Here is a 12715-nt window from a genome sequence, read left to right as displayed (position 1 = left end):
ACGCAAGCGAATTTTCAAGGGCGATCCTCTCCCTTATCAGCAAGTCATTCAAGCTGTTCAAATGCACTTTGATGATTTCCTTACAGCTCAAGATGGTCCCACTCAACGGATTCAATCCGATCGTCATGACCATATCTAGACTCCTCCAATGGGTATGGTTAAAATCAACTCTGATGCCACTACTTGCATCCAACGCAACTTTGGAACCATAGCTGCCGTTGCTAGAGATGATGACGGCGGGCCTTTTGGATGGAGCCGCAAAAAGATTAAAGGAATCACTGATCCCCTTATCCTGGAATGTATAGCGTGTAGAGAAGCTACTATTTTGGCAAAAAGCAGACATTTTTGCAGAATCATGGTGGAAGAAGATTCCCAAGTGGTTATCAACAGCATAAGTGGAGCCTTGATCCCTCAAAGTATCCACGGTCTCGTAAACGATGTGTTATCTGTGTCTCAAGATTTTAATTTTGTATCTTTTGATTTCATTGGAAGGTCGGGTAACAAAATGACACACTCTTTAGTAGCTAAATCTCTAGCGTATGATTCCTTTTTGTGTAATCCAATGGCCCAAATAGTCTTTATATTTTCTCTTCGGCTTACCTAGACTGTTCAATGAAAGATGTCCTTTTTAGAAAAAAAAAAAAAAAGGAAAAAAAATCACGTGACGCCTCGCAATAGGAAAGAATGGTGGGATTGTTGACGTTCTTCCATGGTACCATAACTCTTATGTATGTGTTACCATATGCATTGGAGAATTATATTTAGAACTAGAAATTATTTTTGTAAACAGGGATACCTATTATTTCTTTTTTTGGTTTATATAATTTTCCTTTTTTTTTTAGTTGGCTTTTTCGTTTATTATTACCAATCTTTGAATGCAGCGAACAAAGATTGAAAAATTGGCCATATCAAATAAATTTTAAATGAAAGAGTTAAAACAGAAATTATAGTTCTCAAAATATTTTAAAGAAAACAAACGTGATATTGGGGCCCTAAATCACTTAATTACTCATAACAAAACTGTCAACAAAACAATATGTTGGTATCACTTTGCTGGTGATCTAACTCACAAAACCATAATTTAGATGATGCCAATCTTGTTTGCCACATCCAAGGCATCATAATCTGGAGTCAACCTTACATATGCCTTCTTAGTTCCATCAGGCCTGCATTAGAATAAGAATTGGTAAGGATACAATTGAGAGGACACTAAATGTAAATCATGACTCCACATCTCAGCCATTTAAACAAAAGAATAAACTAATTGCTAAGTTCCTAAAAAGTAGGAATCAACAAAGCAATATCAAGCTAGTTTTATTAATTTACTTCCAATAATACCAAAATGCTTCAGCATACAAAATACATAGTTACCTGATCAAAGTATTGACTTTCTTGGTGTGAATGTCATACATCTTCTTCACTGCATCTTTGATCTTCTTCTTGTCAGCACGAATGTCAACAATAAACACAAGTGTGTTGTTGTCCTCAATCTTCTTCATGGCAGACTCAGTAGTTAGTGGATACTTCAGAATCTGATAGTGGTCCAACTTGTTTCTTGGTGGTGCGCTGATGCGAGGATACTTTGGGTTTCTCTCCTTCTTCAATGTCTTGGGCCGGTGAAATGTGACCTTTGTCCTGATCTTCTTAGCTTTCTTCTTAAATGTTGGTCCTGATTTCACAGCCTTGGCAGCTTTGACGGCTTGCGCCTTTGGATCATTCTTTTTGGTAGCATCAGCTGCAAGAAGTGAAGACAAGTTTTTGTAGCACCAAATAAAAACCAGATACAGGACGCATATTTCTGAGATTAAAGGAGGTAAAAAGTAGACGAGCACAAGAATGCATTTGAAAACTCCATGTCCAAGGCCAGGCCAATAAACTCAAAATCACAATAAGCTGAGCAAACATCAATTGCTGTGGCAAAAATGTGCATTCTACTGAGATTTCTTTTTTTCAAATTTTGTCCAATATTAGAGCCTATGAAAACAAAAAATAATTTTAATTTTAGAAACAATATCTTAATATTTCCAATTCTTTCTCTACACAAAAATATAAGACTGGCTATCATGATAATTTAGTGATTAATAGTTTCCTGTCCTAATACAGCATCTTCCTTCTCCTTTTACGATTACCAGTTTGGCCAACACAGATTACACTTATAGCCTTATACAAATTAAATAGCTAAGACAGTTTTTGTTATTCATTTTAAAAAATACTATATATTGATGCATTTAATTAGATTTAAAGACACTAGGTTAAAATCTTAAATGTGAATAAAAACCTCATTTGAATATGGATTAGAAATAGCTAATAAAAAAGTCATTACCCCAAATATGACACCAATCTCATTCAAGAATTTAATTAATTAACAAATAAGTTAACTTTCAACTACAAATTTAAATCACTAACTTGAAGTCTTTCCATTCAAACATAGCACATCCATTGCATACAACAATCGGGCAACATTCAAGGAATTGTCACCATATAAAAACAGCCCCAACAACTAATAGACAGGCAACACACTACTATTAGAAACTAACACGCTACCATTGGAAACAACCAAGAAAGCCAATTTACACGGTCAAGAATACACCCTTAATAAGCAAAAACAAGACTACAGCTAGGGACATAAAATATAAATTATCCGAAAAAAGGCTAGTCTTTTGAAGTCCTAACAGAAACCCAAACCTCAATTTCTATTAAGATCAGAAAACTAGCTCCATGCGAACATATAGACAATATAATAATGCACCCAAATAGAAAATTAAAAAAAAAAAAAAGGCAAAACCAGAAGTAAAGAGCGTACCTTTAGCCGCACCCATGGATTAAAATTCTTTTTAAAGAACGCCCAATCCTGGTAAAACCGAAAATCAAAGCTCAGCATCAAAGACACTTCAAACCAAATAAATATTTAGGTATAATCAGCTTAGATCCATACTGACTTCAATTAATTTTAAGCAATCAATAGATCTACAAACTAACTTTTACACTAAAGAAAACTATTAAGGGTTCATATAAAACTTGTATTGCTATCAAATCACACTTAGATGACAGAGAAAGCAGTGAGCAGTGGGTAATAGACGGATTAAGGAGCACAAATGAAGATAATTCACAGAGAAAATATAAGAGAACTGACCTGAGAAGTTGCAGCCCTGTCTCGTAGGGTTTTGAAAAGAGACGATAAAATGGTACCTTATAAGGACTACCGAAATTACCGTTTCACCCTTAATGGGTTATGGGCTGGGTTTCTTCATGAGGTGTTGTGTTAGGCCTGGCTTTTTCATATGTATTTTTTATTTTTATTTTTTTTTTACTATTTTTCTCAATTTATACAAAAAAAAAACCTTCAATAATTCATCAGAATTATTTAAAAATAAAAGAAATTCAAACAATAAAAATTTGTATTGTATATTATTTGATGGATTTTTAAAATGTTATGACTTTTTAATTCTTAAATTTAACAACATTTTAATTCTTAAATAATTTAAGTTAACCAAATCAAATTTAATTTTAAATTTAAATATTAAAAAATAATCAAGAAAAATGTTGAAACGTTTTGATTTATTATTTGAAAGAAATTTCATTGGAAATATTATTCAAAAATAAATTTTCATTAAAATTTTTTTTATATATTTGAATATGATTCAAATTTATTTTTTTTTTAAATTAAAGAACAAAATAAGTAAAAAAAATGTAAATTTTATAGAGGTTTTGATATTGAAAAAAAAATGTAAAATATGATATAATTGAAAAAAATAAATAAATAAAAGAAACTAGAAACCATGGAGCTTGAATAAATGATCAGTTCTTTATATATGTAACTATAGCAGCTCAAAGCTACAAATTGCTAATTGATGGCATGTTGAAGATTCAGAGATGATGAATAACAACTACTAGCTATGGAAGTCCATGATGCTCTCTTTACATCTCTAGAAACATGCTGTTGTTTGATCAAAACAATTGCATATTCCAAAAGCCCTGCCTCGCATAGTAATGTAAGAGATTCATTGCTCACCAATCCAAACTCTTCCTCTGCCATTTGGAATAGTTTTCTGATAATTTCATTGTCAAGAAATTCCAATGGAAGCAAAAAACCGTTTTTGATTGGAAGAGTACACTGCAAAGTGGCCCTTCTTAGCTTTTTCAGATGTGCTGCAACTGCTTGTATCCGTGCTTCCAATGGTTTGTGGCAGCGTGATTCTTTTTGCCTGATGGTAGCCAGGTTCTGCTATTTTCTTGCTAATTTAAGGAGTTTCTTGGGACTGATCATCTTGTCTATGAAGGCAAAGAAAGAACGATCTATGAGAAGAAGCAAAGGAGCTGAAGCTGAAGAGGTTTAGATATTGGAGTAGTGAATTCTAATGCTGTGATGAGTAGAAGGGAAAGGAAGTGGGTTTATTATATATGCACAAACTCAAGACACAAGTCTTGTTATTGGAGTTCCCACAATGCAAGGATAAAGAGGAGATTATGAGGACAACACAAGGATAAAGACGCAAACAGTAAGAGAGCAAAATTAGTAATGTTGAGATTTTTGTTATTTCTATAAATTATACCAAATTGAAAATTATTTTCAATTGAGAGTTAACTAAGCAGGAACAAAAATTTTGAGATGCTTGGTTAGGTACACTTGTATATCCATGTTTACAAATCTAATTCTAACTCTTCAGAAACTGCAAATTGGTAATTGATGGATTGTTGGTTGATGTTGGAGATGCAAAGATGATGAAAAACAGCCACTAGCTATAGACGTCAACAATGCTTTCTCCACATCTCTGGTAACATTCTGTTTGATCAAAATAATTACATATTCCATAAGCTTTGCATCACATGTCAATGTAAGATGCTCTGTGGCTGGTAATCCGAACTATTCTTCTGCCATGTTGAATAGCTCTCTAATAATTTCATTGTTAAGATATTCCAAAGGAAGCAAAAAGCATTTTTTATCAGCAGAGTACTCAACAAAATGGCCTTTCTTGACCTCTGTTGGTGTGTTAGGACTTCTTGGATCTATGCTTGCAATGGTTTGTGGCAACGTGATTCTTTTTCGACTGATAGCAGCTAGCTTCTGCCATTTCCTTGCCAAATTCAGAAGCTTCTTGGCAGTGATCATCTTGTTAGTCTATGAACTGAACAGAGAGATTTTGATAGGAAGAAAGCTTTAGATTTTGGAATACTAAATGTTAATCCTGTGATGTGTAGAAGGGAAAGTAAGTGACTTGATTATATATTTACTAGGTCAGAGACAACTTATCGCTTGTTGCTCTCACAATGCAGAAGTACATGGAAGCAAGACCATGTGATTGTTAGTTGCGAGAGATTGTTGTGAGGCTTTCATGTTTTCTTCTGTTTGACCATCAACCCAACAAGGTGGACCATAGGGGAGCCATATCTATGTACTTCAAGAGTGGACAAAGAATGGTGGGTAATGACCACATATCACAAGTCATTGCAAGCTATATCAACCACAAACTATGGAGATAAATAACAAGCCAATATGAATCTAGACCTACTTTTGATAGCTGCATTTAATGAATTCCAATCTATTTTCAAGAAACTCAGTTATTGGTGAAATCAATAAAGTTTTTACAAGTTTGGCTCTATAGTCTACACATATACAAGGTAGAAACAATGCAAGTTGGAAACGTAATGTCTAGGAACTGCCAGACATATAATTGGTGGTTCATATCTGAAATGGAACTACTTATAATTTGGATGCCATTCTTGAATTTAAGATCAATTTTTTTGGAATTTTAATGAAGAATTGTGTAGGTTAATGCATTTTATCTCTGATCACCCTGTGCTGGTGTGATACTTATAATATAGAATATTTTGGTCTTGTTGTATATAGGTGTGTCTGTCTCGATTGCTAGGCCAAACTCCTCAAATTGTATTACAAAAGTAACTTCAATTGTTAAGGCATTGACTTGCTTAGTTTGTTTGATTACCATTTTCTTTAAACTTACTGATGATGAATCAATTCAAATCAAATTGGATTGTACGCTTACCTCAAAGTCTTGTCCGCTTTGACCCTTAAGTCTCATGGTTTTGTCCTTGAAAAGAGCTCTCAAGAGGGAGGGGTGTGCTTGGCTTTACAAGGTTTTAGCCTCCTTGACTCTAAGTTGGGATTTTGCATATGATATTTGGAGTCTTGAGCTTATTTTTCTCTATTTAACTTCTTTATATTATTTACTTATTATATTATTATATTTAGATGTTAATGTATTATTGCCTTATTGCCTGAAATGAGCACTTTCGAGGAGCAATTTTTTGAGAGCAGAGACCTTTCATGAGCCTTCCTTCACCTTATGAGACCATCTCCTCCCTCGATTCTCTCTTTGTAAACAAGATTTCTTCCTCGTAAACGCTCAACACGTCCTCTTCCAAGTACCCAATCTTCACAACTTCTTCGAATGGATCCAATAGCCGTAAAAAAAAAAAAAGGAAGAAGAGGGTAAAAAAGAAAAAGAGGAGAAAGAAGAATGGAGAGGCTAGCTCGGTCGAATCAGAGAGAAGATCATTTTTATTTAGAGCTATGAGGAGCTATTACAAAATAATTATTATACAAAAAGGAATTAAAAATAAAAATAAATGAAAAATTGCTGATCACAAATGGAGAATAAATGGCAATAGAACTATTAAAAAGATTCCTTCGAAAAGAAAACTATTTTGGCATGCAGGATTTTGCACTTTTTGCAATCTCTAAAGCCTAAAGGTCTAACCCATCGTCTACACGAGTCACGTATAAATCCACTACATGCTGTGTACTTTCCTCATCAATATTGTTAGTGATTCCAAATCGATTATGCATCACATTATGTAATTTTAGTCTTTTTTTATCGCTTTTACTCTAATCTCACTTCTACTACTTTACTTTTAATGGTTCTAATTCTTCTGTCATGGGTTCCTGAGGTTCCGACCCGACAATTTTTCTTTTCATCTGTTTTTTTTTTACCAAAATTTCTTTTAAAATTTTTTTCTAGTAAGTAAACTTCGCTTACTTAAATTAACTCGCTTTTTTTTTTTTTTTTTGTTTTTTTCCAAGATCTTACGATGAAGCGACATATATAGTAGACGTGAGTCGTGTCTCTCTCTACATTAAAAAAAAAAATCATGTACCGCTATTTATTTGCAAAAGATCTTTTAACTCTTCAAGCTCATTATAGATTGGGCATCATCATCTATCACTTTCTCTCTTGGTGCGTTACACATTGTACATAGTATTCCCCTCTAACTCAAATACTGCACTTTTGTAAAGACTAGAACTTTTAGATTGTTTTTTTAGGCTTTTACTTGTTTGTCTCTTTGTTATATGTCTAATATAGATATTTCCAGTTAATATGGTAAACTTGTTATGGAAATTAGTAAATGAATAAGTAGACACATAAAAATGTTGCACGCAGAAATAATAATGGTAAATTAATATTTCCCCCCAGGCTACACTACTCCGTGCCTACATTTCAAAATCACACGCACAGAGACAATGAATAGACACCTGAAGAACTTTGAGATGAATTAGTTTTGAAATCCACCCAGGTTTGTGAAAAAGATTAATATACTTCACCATGTTTAGTAAGTTACATGTCATACTCTTGAGATTGTTCACCAAGCATACATTTATGAGTTAAATTATATGAACAAATGTAATATAATCATTTTAGTCACTGATGTTGTTTCACTGCAGATGATCAAATTTACATTGTGGATTGTTGAATGATATGACACATAGATCACAGTAGTAAGAATTATTTACAAAATTGAACTATTTTAATAGGCAGAAATGAGCAATTGTTGGCCTGTATGTCCTTGATGGAAACCAACAGACAATGAGCAGCAATTGCTTTCTATGGACATAAGCAAAGCTTTCTCTATGTCTTTAGATAAACCCCTTTTGATGAGTGAAACCATATACTCCATGAACACAGCATCACATGGCAATTCAATAGGACCTCCACTTGGTAGCCCAAACACTTCTTCAGACATCTTAAGTAGCTCTTTGATGATATTATTGTTGAGATATGCTATAGGAATAGTAAATCGCTTATGATCATTGGTGTAGATAACAAAATTTCCTTTACCAATTGATGATGTAGTAGAACAATCTGCATTCTGGTTGCTACAGATCCGAGGAAAAGAAATTCTTTTCCTCCTTATGGCAGTTGTCCTTTGCCACTTTCTTGCTAATTTGATGAGCTTATTTGGGCTAATCATGCTTCTTGTTCTATATTGGTAGGGGTATTGAGAACTTAAGATGGAATTAACTTGAGTGAAGGGCAAAGAAGTGGGCAGTATATATAGTTAAAAAGGTTTGGGACACTCCATATCATGTAGCTTTCCTTATATTGTTATTTTCAATGTAGAAATATATGGTCAGTTAATTTAGAGGAGAAACATAGGGTTGTTGGCGTAGTTATTTATGTTTAACAACTTTTGGACTATTAAGGTAGCAGAATTTGGTTGTAATCTCGTTTTGTCTTTTGGTTCAAGGACACAACAAGTCCTATTCATTTCTTTAGCATGCCATAAATCACAATGTCTTTATGACAAAAGCCTTATGGCATCAGATTCTTCAATTTTTGCAAAACACTCTGAACAACCTATACTAAGATTCTGGTGAACTACCAAAATTTTTCCAAGCAATAGAATTTTTGTGAATTATCATATGGTTTTGATGAGACTTAGATGGCCGGTGAGGTAAAGATACAAACAAGAGGGCCAACAAAGCAAAATTACAAGGTTTGGTATTTTGTCAACTTCCATAAAGATTAGCAATAGTATAACATTATAGGAGGTAGTAGATATCTTTCGTCATCCACTCATTTCTAATTCTCCGGAAAACAATAGTGCATGGTACCTTAAACTTTGATTTCAGTTGGTAATCTCAATTAGTGAGTGGAAGCTTGTTATTTTGTGTGTTATTCTTGGAAGTCAAAATGATAAATGTCTTGGCTAATTTATTGGACACTACTAAGCATGGAAAAGAAAATTTTAAGATTTCTGATAAATTTTATAAATTTACATTTGTATTCTATGCTCACAAATCTAACTATAACTCTTCAAAAACTGCAAATTGATTACTGCTTGTTTGTTACTTGATCTTGAAGATAGAGAGAGTGGAAAACAACCACTAGATATGGACGTCAGGAAAGCATTCTCCACTTCTCTAGTAACCTGCTGTTTGATCAAAGCAATTGCATATTCCATAAGTTGTGAGAGGCCTCATACTTTGCAATTCGGGTTCTTCTTCTTCCATGTTGATTAGCTTTTTGATCATATCATTGTTAAGATATTCCAAAGGAAAAAGATAACGTTTTTTATCTGCTGAGTACACAACAGAATGGCTCTTCTCAGCCACTAGTGATGTGTACAACTGATGGTATCTGTGATTCCAAAAGTTTGTGAAAATGTAAGCGAGCTTCTGCCATTTCCTTGCCAATTTGAGGAATTTCCTAGGGCTGGTCATCTTGTCACTTTATAAACTGAAGTGAAAAATTTATGGGAGAGAGTGGATGAGAGCTGTAGATTGTAGGTTGCTGAATGCTAATCTTGTGATTGGTAATAAGGCCAAATGACTTGACTATAGATATTCACATGGGAGACAAGAGTCTCTTTCATGGAGCTCCCACAATGCAGGGTTACATGGGAAGGAACACCATGTAATAGGCGACTGTGAGAGCCTCTTTTTGCTTATGTTTGATAGTCATCCCATCCTTGGGTATGGCTGTTTCTTTACTTGTATCTCATATTTGGTTACGGACTAACTTTATCACTATAAATCAAATCCTAAGCTGTAACTTGCTTAGTAATATTGAGAAAATTTTGTTTTTCTCCTCTTCTCTTGGTGTTAATCGCATTCTACTTAGTATTCCTTACTAACTCAAACCAGCATTTTTGTTAATCAGCTTTTCAATGTTGTTCTGTTAGGTTCTTATTTGTTTTACTCGCTGCCATTTGTCTGCTATTGATATGCCTAAAATAATGGTTTGTAAATTTGTAAATGAACAAGTAGACACATTAAAATGAAACACATAGAAGTAATATATAGACACTGAAGGCATATTGAGATGAATCAGTTTCTGGAATTCAACTAGGTTTATGAAGAAGCATAGCATACTTGTTGGATTTGAAGGAAGAAAAACTAAGAACAGATTTATGCTAGAACAATAGGAGAGAAAAAAAAACATAAATTCATTAGTAAAACAGAGGATTTACATATACAAATTTAAAGATTTTTTTCATCCTTTTCCTCCTTATTTTCTTAACTCTCTAAAACTCTCTTTTCAGCTCTCTCAAAGCCTCTATGCTCTCTCTATTTCCAGCAGCAACACTCACTATTTCCAGCAGCAGCACTCTCTTCCTTTTATATGGAAAGAATGCTTTCTTTAGTTAACATAGCCCATACTTGCACCATGCTTGGGTATGGCTGTTTCTTTACTCATACACATATATTTTTATCTACTAAATCTCATCAACTCCAGCAATACTTCAATATGTTGAATGAGTTTCCTATCATACTTTTGACAATTTTCTCCAAGCAGACACTCGTGTCTTTACATCAACATTGTTGGATTACATGAAGTCCCATATAATCATTTTAGCCGCTGATGTTTTTCATTTGACATAATCTATTTTCCATTATGAATTGCTGAATGATTTAACACATATATTACACTGTAATAAGGATCAGTTACAAAATTGAACTACTTCAATAAGCAAAAATGAGCAGTTGTTGACTCGTATGTCCTTGATGTAAACCAACAGATGTTGAGCAGCAACTGGTTTCCATAGACATAAGCAAAGCTTTCTCTTTGTCTTTAACTAAACCCTTTTTGATGATTGAAACCACATACTCCATGAACACAGCATCAAATGGCAATTTGATAGGACCTTAACTTGATAGCCCATACACTTCTTCAGACATCTTCAATAGCTCTTTCATGATGTTATTGTTGAGATATGCTTGAGGAACAGTAAATCGCTTTTGATCTCTGGTGTAGATAACAAAATTTCCTGTAGTAGTTGAAGTTGATGTATTAGAAGATTTAGCGTTTCTGTTGGTGTTGATCTTAGGAAAAGAAATTCTATTCCTCCTCATGGCACTTCTCCTTTGCCACTTTCTTGCAATTTTGATGAGCTTCTTTGGGCTAATCATGCTTCTTGTTCTATGTTGGAAGAAGATATTTAGATCTTAAGACAATATTGAGTTGATCAGTAAATGGAAAAGCAGTGGGTAGTAAATATAGTAAAAAGGTTTGGGAGTTGGGACATTCCATATCATGTAGCTTTCCCTGTGCTCTTGTTATTTTCAATGTAGAAATAGGTGGTTAGTTAATTCAGGGGAGATACCTTGGGTTGTTAGCATAGTTATTTATGTTTAACAACTTATTTCCTATAGTGAAGATGAGTATTGTTTGCATTCTCATTTTGTCTTCTGGTTCAAGGACACTACAAGGTCACAAATCACAAGGCCTCCAAGCTTTAGGAGAAAATTTTATAAATTAATGGGAGATTTTTTTTGAGGTTTTAAGAATTTGGATTTCTGTTAGTAATGTCGAGTGTAGAGCATGAGCATGTTATTTTGCATTTTCAGCTGATGGGCTTAATGCATATTGGACAAAAATAAGCATGAAAAATATTTTGAGACTTTTGATAAATTGTATGAAAATACGCTATTGTGTGCGTTATTTACAAATCTAATTATAACTCTTCAAAAACTGCAAATTGGTAACTGGTTGCTAGTTACTTGATCTTGCAGACAGAAAGACAGTGAAAAACAATAGCTAGATATGGATGTCAAGAAAGCATTCTCAACATCTCTAGTAGCCTGCTGTTTGATCAAACCAAATGCATATCCCATAAGCTCTGTGTCACATGGCAGTGTGAGAGGCCCCTTGTTTTGCAATCCAAATTCTTCTTCTGCCATGTTGAGCAGCTGTTTGATGATTTCATTTTTAAGATATTCTAATGGAAGAAGGAAACATTTTTTATCTGCTGAATACACAGCAAAATGGCCCTTTTCAGACATTGGTGATGTGCTGCAGTTGCTAGTATTAGTAATTCCAATGGTTTGTGGCAATGTAATTCTCTTTCGCTTGATTGCAGCCAGCTTTTGCCATTTCCTTGACAATTTAAGCAGTTTCTTGTTACTGATCATCTTGCTACTCTATAAAATGAATGGAAAGATTTATGGGAGAAAGTGGAGGAGAACTTGAGATTTTTGAGTGTGAATGCTAACCCTGTGATGGTTAGTAAGGCTAAATAGCTGGACTATATATATATTCAGAGGAAGACATGGTCCCTCACAATTGAAGGTCACATGGGAAGCAACACCATGTGATAGGTGGATGTAAGAGCCTTTTGGGGAGGTGGGCATGTTTGCTACTGTTCATAATCATCCCATCAAGGTGGAACAAGGTGGTGTCATATCTATATCCTTTTGCCATGTAATTTACTAGCAAAATTGATACTCTGATCTCTGTTTATTGCTTTTAATGTTTGCTGATCTAAAACTATTTATAAAATTTGGTTAGGTTGTGTAAGACTGATTCTGTTGTCGACATGGATAGGCCAAGTTGGACCCAATATGTCCAAGAATTGCCAAAACAGGTATTCATGGAAATTGTATCTGACAGTGATGTGTGTGTGTGTGCTCTGTAACAGCATTGCTTATTAATAGGATGCTATTTGAGACTTCAGCAAAATTTCCACAACATGGTTC

At 34.0% G+C, this 12715-nt stretch overlaps 5 protein-coding genes across 5 annotated transcripts; all 5 read right to left on the bottom strand.

Annotated features, from left to right (window-relative positions):
- Positions 1 to 932: 932 nt before the first annotated feature.
- On the bottom strand, positions 933 to 2902 carry LOC131168754 (60S ribosomal protein L23a-like). The gene is made up of 3 exons (XM_058141814.1): positions 2804 to 2902; positions 1372 to 1735; positions 933 to 1166 (listed from the first exon to the last, which is right to left on the bottom strand). Exons 1-3 carry the CDS (start codon positions 2817 to 2819, stop codon positions 1082 to 1084), a joined length of 465 nt encoding a protein of 154 aa, XP_057997797.1. The 5' UTR covers positions 2820 to 2902; the 3' UTR covers positions 933 to 1081.
- Positions 2903 to 4052: 1150 nt separating this feature from the next.
- Positions 4053 to 5113, bottom strand: LOC110660220 (auxin-responsive protein SAUR62). Its single transcript, XM_058141806.1, is given in 1 exon segment — positions 4053 to 5113. A coding segment is annotated over 1 exon segment (447 nt). The 5' UTR covers positions 5111 to 5113; the 3' UTR covers positions 4053 to 4663.
- A 2526-nt stretch (positions 5114 to 7639) lies between these two features.
- On the bottom strand, positions 7640 to 8208 carry LOC110660217 (auxin-responsive protein SAUR68-like). The gene has a single exon (XM_021818432.2). It carries the CDS (start codon positions 8206 to 8208, stop codon positions 7765 to 7767), a length of 444 nt encoding a protein of 147 aa, XP_021674124.1. The 3' UTR covers positions 7640 to 7764.
- A 952-nt stretch (positions 8209 to 9160) lies between these two features.
- On the bottom strand, positions 9161 to 11149 carry LOC131176776 (auxin-responsive protein SAUR68-like). Its single transcript, XM_058141810.1, has 2 exons — positions 10905 to 11149; positions 9161 to 9377 (listed from the first exon to the last, which is right to left on the bottom strand). Exons 1-2 carry the CDS (start codon positions 11147 to 11149, stop codon positions 9161 to 9163), a joined length of 462 nt encoding a protein of 153 aa, XP_057997793.1.
- A 468-nt stretch (positions 11150 to 11617) lies between these two features.
- Positions 11618 to 12670, bottom strand: LOC131168743 (auxin-responsive protein SAUR68-like). Its single transcript, XM_058141808.1, has one exon. It carries the CDS (start codon positions 12149 to 12151, stop codon positions 11705 to 11707), a length of 447 nt encoding a protein of 148 aa, XP_057997791.1. The 5' UTR covers positions 12152 to 12670; the 3' UTR covers positions 11618 to 11704.
- Positions 12671 to 12715: the final 45 nt, after the last annotated feature.

The sequence above is a fragment of the Hevea brasiliensis genome, unplaced genomic scaffold (genome assembly GCF_030052815.1).
Source record: "Hevea brasiliensis isolate MT/VB/25A 57/8 unplaced genomic scaffold, ASM3005281v1 Scaf236, whole genome shotgun sequence".
NCBI lineage: Eukaryota > Viridiplantae > Streptophyta > Magnoliopsida > Malpighiales > Euphorbiaceae > Hevea > Hevea brasiliensis.
This window is presented reverse-complemented; position numbering and strand designations above follow the sequence as displayed.